Below are 12,502 nucleotides of genomic sequence, written 5' to 3'. Positions count from 1 at the left end.
AGCGAGAAGACGCTCTGACGCCATTTTCAGTGGGAGAAGCAAGGAGAAGCGCCCCAGACGACATTTTAAAGGACTTCAAAAAACCAAACGCTTAATGTGGGGATTAAGGTATTAAAAAGTACTGTGGTCTGATGCTGGAGGGGCCACGTACCTACTCCCCTACCCACTATATCCCCGTTGTGCTTTCTTCCCCGCTACCCCCGATTGAGAAGTTGGAAATAGACTGAATAGATAGGTCGCTACTGAGGCGCGTGCATAGCACCACACTGGGACACTTAAAACTTCAGTATTAACGCTAGAAACCCCAGCTGTTCCTCTCTCGTGGTTTTGGACTTAGTGAAAGATATCAGCTCGGGAAAGATATCAGCTCAGGAAAGAATTTATCCACCCACCTTTCAGGACTAAACTTTTGGATCAATTTAACGTGAACGTTTTTCGTTGGGGGTGTATGGTCTGGTACCCGGGCTCAGCTCAGACTGGAGGTTCCGGGAGCGGCTTCTCACAATTGTATTCGATCTTCACTTGGACTGTATGGTCTTACAAGTTCATAAATCAGGTCCACGAACACTAAGCCACCGATTGGATTAGCCCGAATAGGGGCAGGAAGATCTCAAACTGACCACTCTGACAACCAACGGGTAACCTACCCCCCTCGAGATTTGGGGGGAAAGGGACATTAGCCAAATCAACTAAGTGGAAACTGCGAACAAAGTCGGCTACTACCGTATTTATCTATATTTTGGGTTTGTTATCTGACAATTGTAGTTCCGCTTCGGTTACCGTTATTTGCTGCTCACCTATTTGAATCTGTATATATTTTTTGTGGCGAATAATTCTGGTATTGGTTCAGGGGATTTGGTCTACCCCAAGAGTTGGTTTTTGAGTAAGAATAAGAGCTCTAAAATATAGAAAGAAGGGATAGACCAGTAAAAACTAGTGGAATATTTGATACATAAAGATTAGTGATAATGTCATATAACCAGAAAAAAGGGGCGGAGGGGGGTACACCAACAGAGAGGAAAGCCTCAAAACAAGAAACGGAATTTAGAACAGAAATATTGAGGATGTTTGCAGAAATAAAGCAAAGTGAGAAAAACCTGGAGACAAAATTAGAGCAGTTAGATAATAAAATTGGAAAAATGGACAAAAGGATTGAAGAGACAGTGAGCGAACTTAAAGGACAGATTAAGGAGGTATCAAAAAGAGTAGATGAGGGGCTAAAAAAGACTAAACAGGAAATGAAAGAAATGAGACGGGAAGAAGAAAAAATGAAAGATGAGATAGCAGACTTACATAAAATACAGGAAGAATTAAAAGACTCCATCGCGATGAACGAACTCAAACAAAGGGAAGTGAATTTAAGAATGAGACAGGTCCCGGAATTACAAAACGAAAATATAAAAGAAAGATTAACAAAGGAAATAGCACAGTGGATGGAGTTAGCAGAGGAGGAAGTGGCAGGAACAATTTTAAATGCATACAGAATGAAAACTAAAGCAAGTAAAGTAAGGAAACTTCCAGGCAACTGTTTAGTTACATTTAAAGATAAAGAGATGAGGAACCTGATTTTACAAAGGAATAGAGAGAAGAGATTGTACATCGATGGGAACTATATAATTGTATTTAAAGATATTCCTATAAGACTGCTGAAACGTAGAGAATCATATAAACCACTGGTGCAATTACTAAAAAAAAATAGAATAGACTTTCGTTGGGAATTCCCGGAGGGTGTTTCCTTCTTTTATAAAGGAGTTAAAAGAAGGCTGACAAGCCCCGAAGAAGTAGGAAAGTTTACAAGAAGATACAAAGAACTTCAACAAGGAGAGGAGGAGTCGAAAGGAGCTGAAGGCGGAAGAAGTCCGAGGGTGGAATCAGAGCTGGGAGAAGAGGAAGATCGGAGCGAAAGGAAAACAGAGGAAGAGGAAGAAGACGAAGAAGGAGAAGAACCAGAGAGACTTTAGGTAAAACAAAAAAACAAAAAACTAAATTCAATAAAAATGACATTAAAATTATGTAGTTGGAATGTTAATGGGATGAACGATAAGAAAAAACGGAATGGAATTGAGCGTTTCTTAAAAAAGAAGAACCTGGATGTCACATGTTTACAAGAAACGCATGTGGCGAAGAAACACAGAAAAATCCTGATTAATAAGAGGTTAGGGAACGAATTCATCTCCTCAGACAAAGAGAAAAAAAGGGGAGTTGTATTATATATTAAAAGCAAAATTGAGGCACACGAATTATTTAAGGATGAGGAAGGAAGAATAATTGCGGTACGTATAAATTGGCAAGGCGAAGTATTGATAATAGTGGGGATTTATGCCCCTAATGGGAATAAAACAGAATTTTTTAGCTCATTGGAAGAAAAGTTATTTGAATACATGGACCAAAAAATCATACTAATGGGAGACCTGAATGATGTGGTTTCAAATGAAATGGACCGACTAAGAAACTCAAAAAATAGAGATGGTAAATTACCTAAGACATTTTTCACATTGACTAAGAATTGCAACCTTATCGACATATGGAGACTGAAACACCCTTTAGAGAAACAATTCACATATCATTCAGAGCCGAACCAGTCATTCTCAAGATTAGACCAAATATGGATATCGAATGAACTGTCACCAAGAGTTAAAAAAGTCGAAATCCAGGCTAAAGTTATATCAGATCATAATCTAATCGAAATGGAGATGAAGGGAGTGGAAGAACGAACCTTTAGATGGAGATTAAATGATAACCTATGGGATGACCAAAAATTTGTTGAAAGAATTCGGAAAAAACTAGGGGAATACTTCCTAGATAATCTCGACAAAGGGGTGAAAACAAGTACGGTATGGGACACAAGTAAGGCTGTAATGAGGGGCCTCTTTATCCAACAAAATGTCTTGAAAAAAAAGAACAAGGAAAAGAGGTTAAAAGAGATTTTGAGACAGATTATGGATAATGAGCAGAAACTGATCAAAAAGCCGAATAATGAAAGAATAATGCAGGAAATAAAGACCCTCCAAACACAGGTTGCAATTATAATAAATAAGGAGGTTGAGTGGAATATTAAATGGTTAAGACAAAAAAACTTTGAATTCGCCAATAAGTCAGGCAAATGGCTTGCGTGGCAAGTCAAAAAGAGGAAGGAGCAAAATACAATCAACAAAATAGTAATAAACGGAGAAGAAACAACTGACCCGAAAGAAATTAGAAAAGGGTTCTTGGATTTTTATGAGCATCTTTACAGAAATAAAGAAAGGAATAACAAGAAAAAGATAGAAAGATATTTAAAAGAAAAGATGGTGAAGAAGATGTCATCAGAGGAAAAAGATCAGCTAAATGCCCCAATCTGCAGAACAGAGATAGAACAGGTGATAAAAGAACTGAAAAGAGGAAAGGCACCGGGCCCAGACGGGTTCACACCGAGTTACTATAAGGAAATGAAAGATACATTGATAACACCACTAATGGAAGTAATGAACAACATTTTAAAAGAAAGAGACATGCCCGGTTCGTGGAAAGAGGCCTTTATAACAATTATCCCCAAACAAGACTCGGATCTAACTCAAGTTAGGAACTACAGACCCATCTCCTTATTAAACACGGACTACAAGATCTTTGCCGGTATTCTAGCCAAAAGACTAAAAAAGATATTAACAAGGATGATACATGAAGATCAGACGGGCTTTCTCCCGGGTAGGTTAATAAGAAACAATACAAGATTCATAATTAACCTTATCGAATACCTATCAGATAGTCGCGATAAACCAGCTAGCCTAATCTTCATAGACGCGGAGAAAGCCTTCGATAATATAATTTGGGACTTTATGTTTAAAAATTTGGAGGTAATGGAAGTGGGACAGGAGTTCTTAAATGGTATAGGGGCAATTTACACTGAGCAGAAGGCGAGACTCATAGTCAATGGAGTTATTACTGAGGAAATAAAAATTTCTAAGGGAACGAGGCAGGGCTGCCCGCTCTCACCGTTGCTCTTTATAGTAGTCCTAGAAGTGCTGCTGAATGCAATAAGACAAAACAAGCAAATTAAAGGGATAACATTAGGTTCAAATGAATACAAAGTTAAAGCTTACGCAGACGATGTGGTTTTAACGGTGGAAGAACCTATAGAAAGTATAAGGGTGATTCTGGACGAGATGGAGGAATTTGGGAAACTTGCAGGATTCAAATTGAATAAGAGTAAGACAAAAATGATCGTTAAAAACTTGGATCAGGATAAGGCTGCAATAGTACAACAACAAACTGGAATTGAGGTTGTTAAAAAGATAAAATACTTAGGAATCTGGATTACCGACAAGAATATTGACCTATATCAAAACAATTACATTCCGGTCTGGAATAAAATTAAAAAAAATTTAGAGGTTTGGGCCAGAATGAAACTATCATTCTGGGGAAGAATATCTATGGTGAAAATGATGTTGTTACCCAAGCTGTTATTTCTGTTCCAAACATTACCCATACTAAAAGGAACAAAAAATTTTAAAGAATGGCAAAAAGCCATCTCTAGATATGTTTGGGAAGGGAAGAAACCCAGAATTAAATTTAAGTTGTTGACGGATGCTACAGAAAGAGGGGGCTTCGCCCTACCAGACATGAGACTTTATTACGAAGCGACATGTTTGTGTTGGATGAAAGAATGGGTTAAGCTGGAAAACAGAGAGTTATTAGACCTTGAAGGGTACAACAACAAATTTGGGTGGCACGCATACCTATGGAAGGATAAAAAAAGGGCGCACAAGGGGTTCACCAGTCACATCTTTAAGGGCCCACTAATAGAGGTCTGGGACAGATATAAGAACATATTAGAGCCGAGAACACCACACTGGCTTTCTCCCCAGGATTTAACAAGCGTTAAGAAAGTTAATATGGAAGAAAAGAGGGGGATGTATGGAGAAATGGTCATAAATGAAGGAGGGAAGTGGAAAGTTAAACCATACGACCAGGTTAAAACGCTCACACAGGGGTGGCTCCACTACTTCCAGATAAATGAGATGTTTAAAGCAGAGGTGAAGGAAAGGGGCTATGAGGAAAAAGAATCAATATTTCAAAAAGAGATAATAAACAGTGAACATAAAAACCTCTCTAAAATGTATAAAATACTTTTGGAGTGGCACACGAAGGAGGAGGAGGTGAAGTCAGTGATGGTACAGTGGGCGAGGGATTTCGGGTATAATATTCAAATGGAAGACTGGGAAAAGCTTTGGAGAGTGAATATAAAATTTACGGCCTGTATGTTACTCAGGGAAAATGTGATGAAAATGCAATACAGGTGGTATATGACACCCGTGAAATTGGCCAAGATGTACAAGGTAGACAACAAATGTTGGAAATGCAAACAAAAGGAAGGGACATTTTACCATCTATGGTGGGAATGCAAGAAAGTTAAAAGCTTCTGGGAGGAAGTATACAATGAACTGAAAAAGATGTTAGGCTATACTTTTGTCAAAAAACCAGAAGCTTTCTTACTTTGCATTATGGGAAAGGATATTAGGAGAAAGGATTACAAACTCTTCCAGTACGCGGTCACGGCAGCCAGAATTGTGTTAGCTCAGAGATGGAAGCAGGAAGAAATCCCAATGGTGGCAGAGTGGAGAGCAAAATTAACAGAATACGCCGAGCTGGACAAACTGACAGGGAAAATAAGATACTTAAAAGATCAAAACTTTATTGAAGACTGGGGGAAATTCGTGGGTTATCTGGAGAACAAATGTTTTGTAAATACAACGTTAGTGGCATTTAAAGAGGCTTTGTAAAGAGCTAACAAGTATTGTCTAATTGAAACAATGTAAAAAAGGAGGTACGAATGGCAATATGAAAGGAGGGGATGTGATTCTAAGACTCAAACACGAATGAATGTCAACATCGCTGAAGGAAGCCCAAAATGATAAGAAATGTCGAAATTCGAATATAATGTATATAATGTATATTTAATCGAACTCAATAAAATTTTAAAATGCAAAAAAAAAAAAAAAAAAAAAAAAACAAAGCCACTCCAGGACTGTTAAGTCCAGGGTCTAAAATTACCACCAGCTGTTACACTGCCTGCTTTAAAGCCTTCTCCTCCTGCATGAGGAGAAGGACAAGCCTAGTTGCCAAGGGCATAGCAATTACTGTGGATGTTTAGCTGGAACACCTGAGGTATAAATTATGCTTAATGAAGCACAGACAGTTTGATCTAACAGCAAAAGGACCTCTTCCTTCAGTTCAGCTTAGAATGAAGTTAATTACAGTTGGAAAATAAGCTAGCAGTGATAATGCACATCATGTCTGCAATAATTTTAAAAAAGTTAGAATGTATTATTGGATTAAGACTGAGCAGCATTTGCAGAGCCAAAACTTTTTGGTGCAGCTGATAAAACTTTCACACCATTTTGCTCCTGCTTTCCTACCCCACCCTCCTTGCAGATTAATGCATTTAAAAATGAATTAAAAGACTGTTTGATACAAACAATGAGGAGTCATGAAGCCAGTTGGGTGATGTCATGGCAGCATGCAGCCAATCAGGTTTAGCCACAAGACAATACCTTGAAACCAAATTGTCCCTGCCCTCCCTCTGCATAAAAGTACTATTTCTAACAAAAATATACAAATATGCAATGTAAAATTAACACACACACAGCCTCATTTCAGCTCAGCCCTAGCATATACAACACACAGAGACAGCCTATGCGATGCCCTGCAGATGTTGTGGGCTACAACTCCCATTTGCCCATGAAGATGGGAGTTGGCTCCCTCCAGATGTTTTGAATGACATGTTGGCTACCTCTGCTTCAGCACTTCACATTCTCTCAGTCACACGGACAACAAGGCAGAAGTTGAATGCTTAAAGAGCAAGACTTTCCAGAGAAGCCATCCCACATCCATTGTTCTGCCAAGGGCAACTTGTCCATTGGCACCATAAAGGTTTTTTGAGAAGAGTTGGGGAATCTCTGGCCGGTGGACTTAATTATGGCCAAGCCACACCCACCTTCCCCACACCGGATGTCCTATGTGATTCCAGGTGTGGAGAGGGGAAAAATGCAAGCAACGCCAACAAGCTGGTCAGCAGGGCTAACAGAAAGCTCCGTGTCTTTGTCCACAGTTTTAGAGTTCAAACTGCATGCAGGAAACATTGTGTTGCCAGGTGATTGACAGATGGGCCACCTTTCCCACCTGTCAAATTTGGTATCTAGAGGGTGGTGTAGATAAGGATGTGGCCCTGCCCACCAGATCTAGATCCTGCTTCCTGTCCAAAGGTGACCTCAGCCATTAAACAAGGGGTCCCCTCTTTCCCTCTCAAATTAAGATGGGGGTGACTGAGATCTCACCAGCACTGCCCTTTGCAGTGCACTCAAGTTCCATATAAACAAAGATTAGGAAAAAATGGGGAGGGAAAGGGACACAACCACACCCTTGGTGACAGTCACATTCACTAGGCAGGCAGGCAGGCAGGCAGGCAGGCAAGGAAAGCTCTCACATTATATTTTAAAAGCAGAGTGATGATTCCATCATCTCGAGACGGGGCTTTTGATGCCATTCCCCCCTCCCACTCCCCTCTCCTGGGGGGCCAAGCGGCAGCTGCCATTAGGAAACCAACAACAGAGAGGAATTCAGGATTTCAGCATAGTTGTGATTGGGAGACAGTGTATCCACACTGACCTCCCCTCCCCGGAAAAAGGAGGAGTTCATGTTGTTTCTAACTCAGGTCTTATTTCATGGAAAATGTATTTTTTTAAAAAGCAACAAGTTTTTAAGCATTAAAAATTGACATCCTAACGCAATACATAGTACAGTTATCACATCCGTGCTGCAAATTAGGGAGCTAAATACAAATGGCTTAAAGACAACCCTGCAGTGTAGCCCACTGCTGGTATTGTAAACTGGAGATGCAGCTGAGGCTGAAAGGGCGATTGTCAACAAAAGCTTCATGGTGAAAATGCCCACCTCTTTTCCTACTAAAAAACACTGGCAACACCAACAACTCTGAGTAGTAGTGGCCTTTCCTAGTCTTGCTACCCAAGAAAACCTGAGCTGTGCCTCGTTTTTCTGTTTTTAAAAAAGGCACACTATGTTTCCTCCAGTGACACATGCTTTTCTGTGATTTGAACAGAGAACCTCTTGTCATCAAAGTAAGCACCGTGTCTCACTGCACTTGAAATACCATGATCACACAAGCACAAGAGGTCAAGCAGATTGAAGCCTTCAGCCGATTCATACAGCCTTCAGACATCTATCACTTGCCAGTTAATAGGACTTTTCAACTGGTTTTGCCAGACAGCTCCTGGTCCAGTTCTAATGCTGGTCCTGCTTTTCAAGTGAGGTGAAATGGAGAGCATTTGGGCTGCTTCCAGTTATTTAGTGGTAAGGGGAAAACAATTTGTACATGCTCAGTGGCACCAGGACCTGAGTTTGAATACAACATATGTAATGTCAACAAGACTTCGGTCTCAGCGCCTCCTTCGCTTTTCCTCCTCTGGCACAGCCTTCACTTCCACTTTAAATTCTGCTTTAATTTAACTATAGCTTGTTGAAAGAAGCCAAGTTGAAAATGGAAGTGGATCCTCCCAATCTTTTTCCTTGCAGCTGTGCCAGAGGAAGAAAGGGGAGGGGGCAAAACAGTTTGAATGAAATGACAATCTGTGGTTAGTTAAAAATAGAAGCAGACACTTCCAAGCTCCTCATCATTGCTGTTCTGGAGAAGCAGAGGGGAGACAGAGTGAGCCAGCTCTCATATGCAAAGTGTGATTTCCAGTCCAGGCCACTATTACTACTTCATCTTACCCTTGGCACTAAAAAGAAGATTTGGGGCTAACTAAGTCCTGGGGAGTTCTGGCTCAAATGCAAACTTGCTTTCAAAATTTGTCTAATATTTCTTTTTGATCTTGATACTTCTTCAAAAAGTATTCTTAGAAAGGCATTTTTCAAAAATAAATAGAGTTATGGGATTGAGGCAATAAAACAGGCCACAGAGTTAAAATTAAGATATAAAAAGGGATTCTGGGGGCAGATTACACTCCACAGACTCACAATCAAATGCACCTTGCTGTTTAAGTGCAAGTGATTGCAGGTAATTAATATGCAAATCATGCACAAATTTAAAATAACAACTAGTCCTGTGAAACATTTGTGCTGTGCAGAAAGGCCATTTCCCTCTCCAGTGTTCTTCTCATCCTTGTCAACTTTTTTTTGAGTTATGGAAACACATTTCTGTTTTCTGCAGATGCAGTACAATTTTGATTACAGCAGGATACATTTGGGGGAGAGGGGGAAGAGGGAAAACGCCCCAGCTTATTTACTTACTTGTGCATATATCCATCTGCATTCCCTGTTAGGTTCATCTGCATAACAGTCTGAAACTCCGTCTCATTACAGCAGTATTTAAACACGGTGTTGTTATGGTGACAGCAAAAGATGTACGATTTGTTGTCAGAAAGACGTGGACAGTGGAATCCAAAATGGGAGCGGCCTTTGTAGTCTGTATATGGCTCACAGACTCGAAAATGTGTGGACAGAGCTGTAAGGCAAATAGCAATTTTCTTTCTAACTCAAATTGCAAAAGAAAAAAAATAGATTCTGCAATATAAAAACTATTCAGCAGATGCCTGAAGTATGCTTGTTACAAAGTCACAAGTTAGTTAAATGTTAAGGAATGAATAAGTTGAACTTCCGTAGTTAGGATAGAATCCAAACAAAGTTTAAACTCTTTGAAATGCCATTGATTTTTCATATGAGAGATATAGCCCTATACTTTATTTTCCCTTTGAAATCTATGGGACAAAGTGGTTAACTCTGGTGGAATCATACCCTTAAATAACTCCAGTCCATTGATTTCCATACGTTTACTTTATGATTTAGTTGGATAGCCCACATTGTTTACAGCTAATGGTCTTACGTAAAAAGCAAAATGTACGTCAGTGATATTCCAGAAATCAAAACAATTCTTAATTTACTTGGAACCCCAGGATTAGTCCCTGCAATTAGAAATTGCTTTTAAAAATCAAAGCATACCAAGGTTGCTTCCAGATGACCAGTTTATGGAACATTTATCCTGGTTTCTTTGCACCATGTTTGTGGGGAAGTTGTATGATGTTGTGTCAAACAACTGTCACCCCACACCTTCCAGTGGATTTCTCCACCACTTTCCATTTAACAAAAAGGCCGATTTTTAGGGTGAAGCAGGTTACTTGTGCAAGATAAAACTCCACTATTGAAGGTCCTGGGGACCTGTCCTTTTTTTCACCTGGCCACCTCATTTCAGGTATACATCAAAGACAGAATGCAATTGTTTTGACCTCACAAGATCTAACTATTTATAGATGGAAATTAACTGCTGATTCACAATGTAGTTTTTGACCTTTTCAGAGAGGCTGATTCTATACATATTTTGCTATTAAACTTCAGCACTTCTTGTACTCTAGTTTGAAATATAGCTCAAAGGAAGCTCTAAATAGCTTTACATGTGGTAACAATTAAAAACAAAACAAAGAAAGAAAGAAACAGGAAATATGACTACTGCATGCAACAAGAAAAAAAAAAATGAAATATGAACAGGATACTGCTAGCAGTGCTTTAAAAACACACAAAGAAATTCAGCCCCCAACCTGACATGCTGGAGGGGATTTGGATGGAGGGAACCTGCCCTTCTTTCTAGCCATGCCTGGCTACAGCAGCTTCTACCGGCAGGGAAGGTCTGCCTTCAACAGGGAAGCTCTGACAGTGAGGAGTGCCCCAATGTGCCTGCCCAAACTGTAGGTGAAACTGTACCCCCCTTGCAGTTGTTCTTGTTTAGTCGTCTTAGCCGTGTCCAACTCTCTGTGACCCCATGAACCAGAGCATGTCTTGGAAACTCTCACTTTCAAACAGAGAGAAGAGAGATGGGGATGACCCCGCTGCCATCATCTAACAGCAACAGGTCCAATCTGGGTCTCCCACTATACCAGCCTGGGAGTTGATGCAGTGATGGGGCATTTCTCCTCTCCCTCCTGCCCCAGTTTCTGCCCTAGTTGGTGTGAGCACCGGGGTTGTAGATGCTGCACTGGCTATGCCACTCCATCAAGTCCTGCTGGTGCTGGCCAGGTGTTAGGACTGCATCCTAAATTAGTAAAACTTTGGGCAACATGATGTACAATTTTACTTTGCTACGAAGAGAACACGAGGGGAGGAGAATGCAGATTTCATTGCAAAAGTAAAGACTAATGGCTAACCAGGGCCAAATATTTGCTGTGCTCATATAACAGATGGCATCATTAGATTCCTATAAAACAGTTTCCAAACTATTAGAAAAAGGACAGATGCAAAGTATCACTATTTTCCAGATCTCATATAAGATTTGCAAAATAAAAAAATATGAACATCCAATGGCATCCCCCCGCCCCCCTTAGCTCAGGCAGATTTCATTTGGCAGTTAGTCTTCTTTTGAAAAGAAAGAAGTAGAACATTTTTGGAAAAGTAATTCCAGTCTTTTATATCTCTATCAAAAGAACAATCATTTTCTACTGCTGTGATTCTACAGATATCTGGATTAATATTAAGTGGATGGGAGAGAACACGACTACACAATGGTCAGCATTGCTGCTGTAGATGGTGGAGTAGTCACCACCCCAGATGAGGAGCTGTAGGCCTATGTTGTCCTACTATTTCACAGAGAACAGCTGTAACTGCTCTGAACAGTCTCAGCAGCCTTGGAAGATAGGGCATTAGAAGTGTGCAGCAGTTTCTGAGCTCCAGAGATGGCTTTGCTTGTTGTGATACTGATACAGGAGAGGGTAGGGTTACATGCTTGTGCAGTTGGTGCCTGTTGTCAGTTGGGTCCAAATTAATTAGTTACTTGGTTAATTTGCAGCTCAGATATTCTAAGAAGTTGGATTTAACATCAGAAGTCCTCATTATAAATATGTATTTTTTAAACTCTTCCAGAAAGGAATATTAGCAGACCTGGGTTTGACCCCTGTCAATCTCAACCTGTTCCAGATTTCCTCAGAACCACTGCTACAACATCTCATGGAGTGATGGGGTTGGAAAAGAAGTTCTACCTGTCGTCTTTATTCTTCCCATGCCCACTCAAGGACTGTACTCTGCAAATGACACCACAGCCAACAGGATAGAGACCATATTTCCTTTAAGTGCCATCAGGTTATATAGAACTATGATGTCAAATGGCAAAGGGAAGAACTTAAGGAAGAAGAGATAGGCAGGTGATGAAATTAACTGGCTAACTTACCTAGGTTTCTATGTTGGAAATGCTACAAACAGTTCATTGGTAGAATTGCATAGTTTCACAGACCACTTGACTGCTCAGTTTTGGGCAATGTCAAAATACTAAACATAAAATGCATGCAAAACAAAACAAAACTCCATTTTTGATTGAGGAAAGAAGATCTGTGGGTATATTCTGTGCCAATCTGGACACATCTGGACACAAATTAGATTCCCCAGCACATCTGGTGCTTATCTGGATGAGACTAAACTTAATGACACTTTTCCATTCGCATTCATGACCAAGTGAAATAAGTCTGAC

General features: G+C 40.1%; 1 protein-coding gene across 16 annotated transcripts in view; it reads right to left on the bottom strand.

The window, feature by feature from the left end:
• Window positions 1-12,502, bottom strand: part of SHISAL1 (shisa like 1) — a gene marked incomplete at its 3' end in the record, with an annotated part of 195,564 nt that overhangs the window by 37,110 nt on the left and 145,952 nt on the right. For all 16 annotated transcript variants that reach the window (XM_083738982.1, XM_083738969.1, XM_083738973.1 and 13 more), the window contains one exon: window positions 9,286-9,499. In XM_083738982.1, coding sequence (XP_083595108.1) covers window positions 9,286-9,499 — 214 coding nt within the window. The remainder of the gene's footprint in view (window positions 1-9,285; window positions 9,500-12,502) is intronic.

This window comes from Podarcis gaigeae (genome assembly GCF_964106915.1).
Source record: "Podarcis gaigeae genome assembly, chromosome: 5".
NCBI lineage: Eukaryota > Metazoa > Chordata > Lepidosauria > Squamata > Lacertidae > Podarcis > Podarcis gaigeae.
The sequence above is the reverse complement of the archived record's forward strand: the minus strand, read 5'-3'. Positions and strand labels throughout refer to the sequence as shown.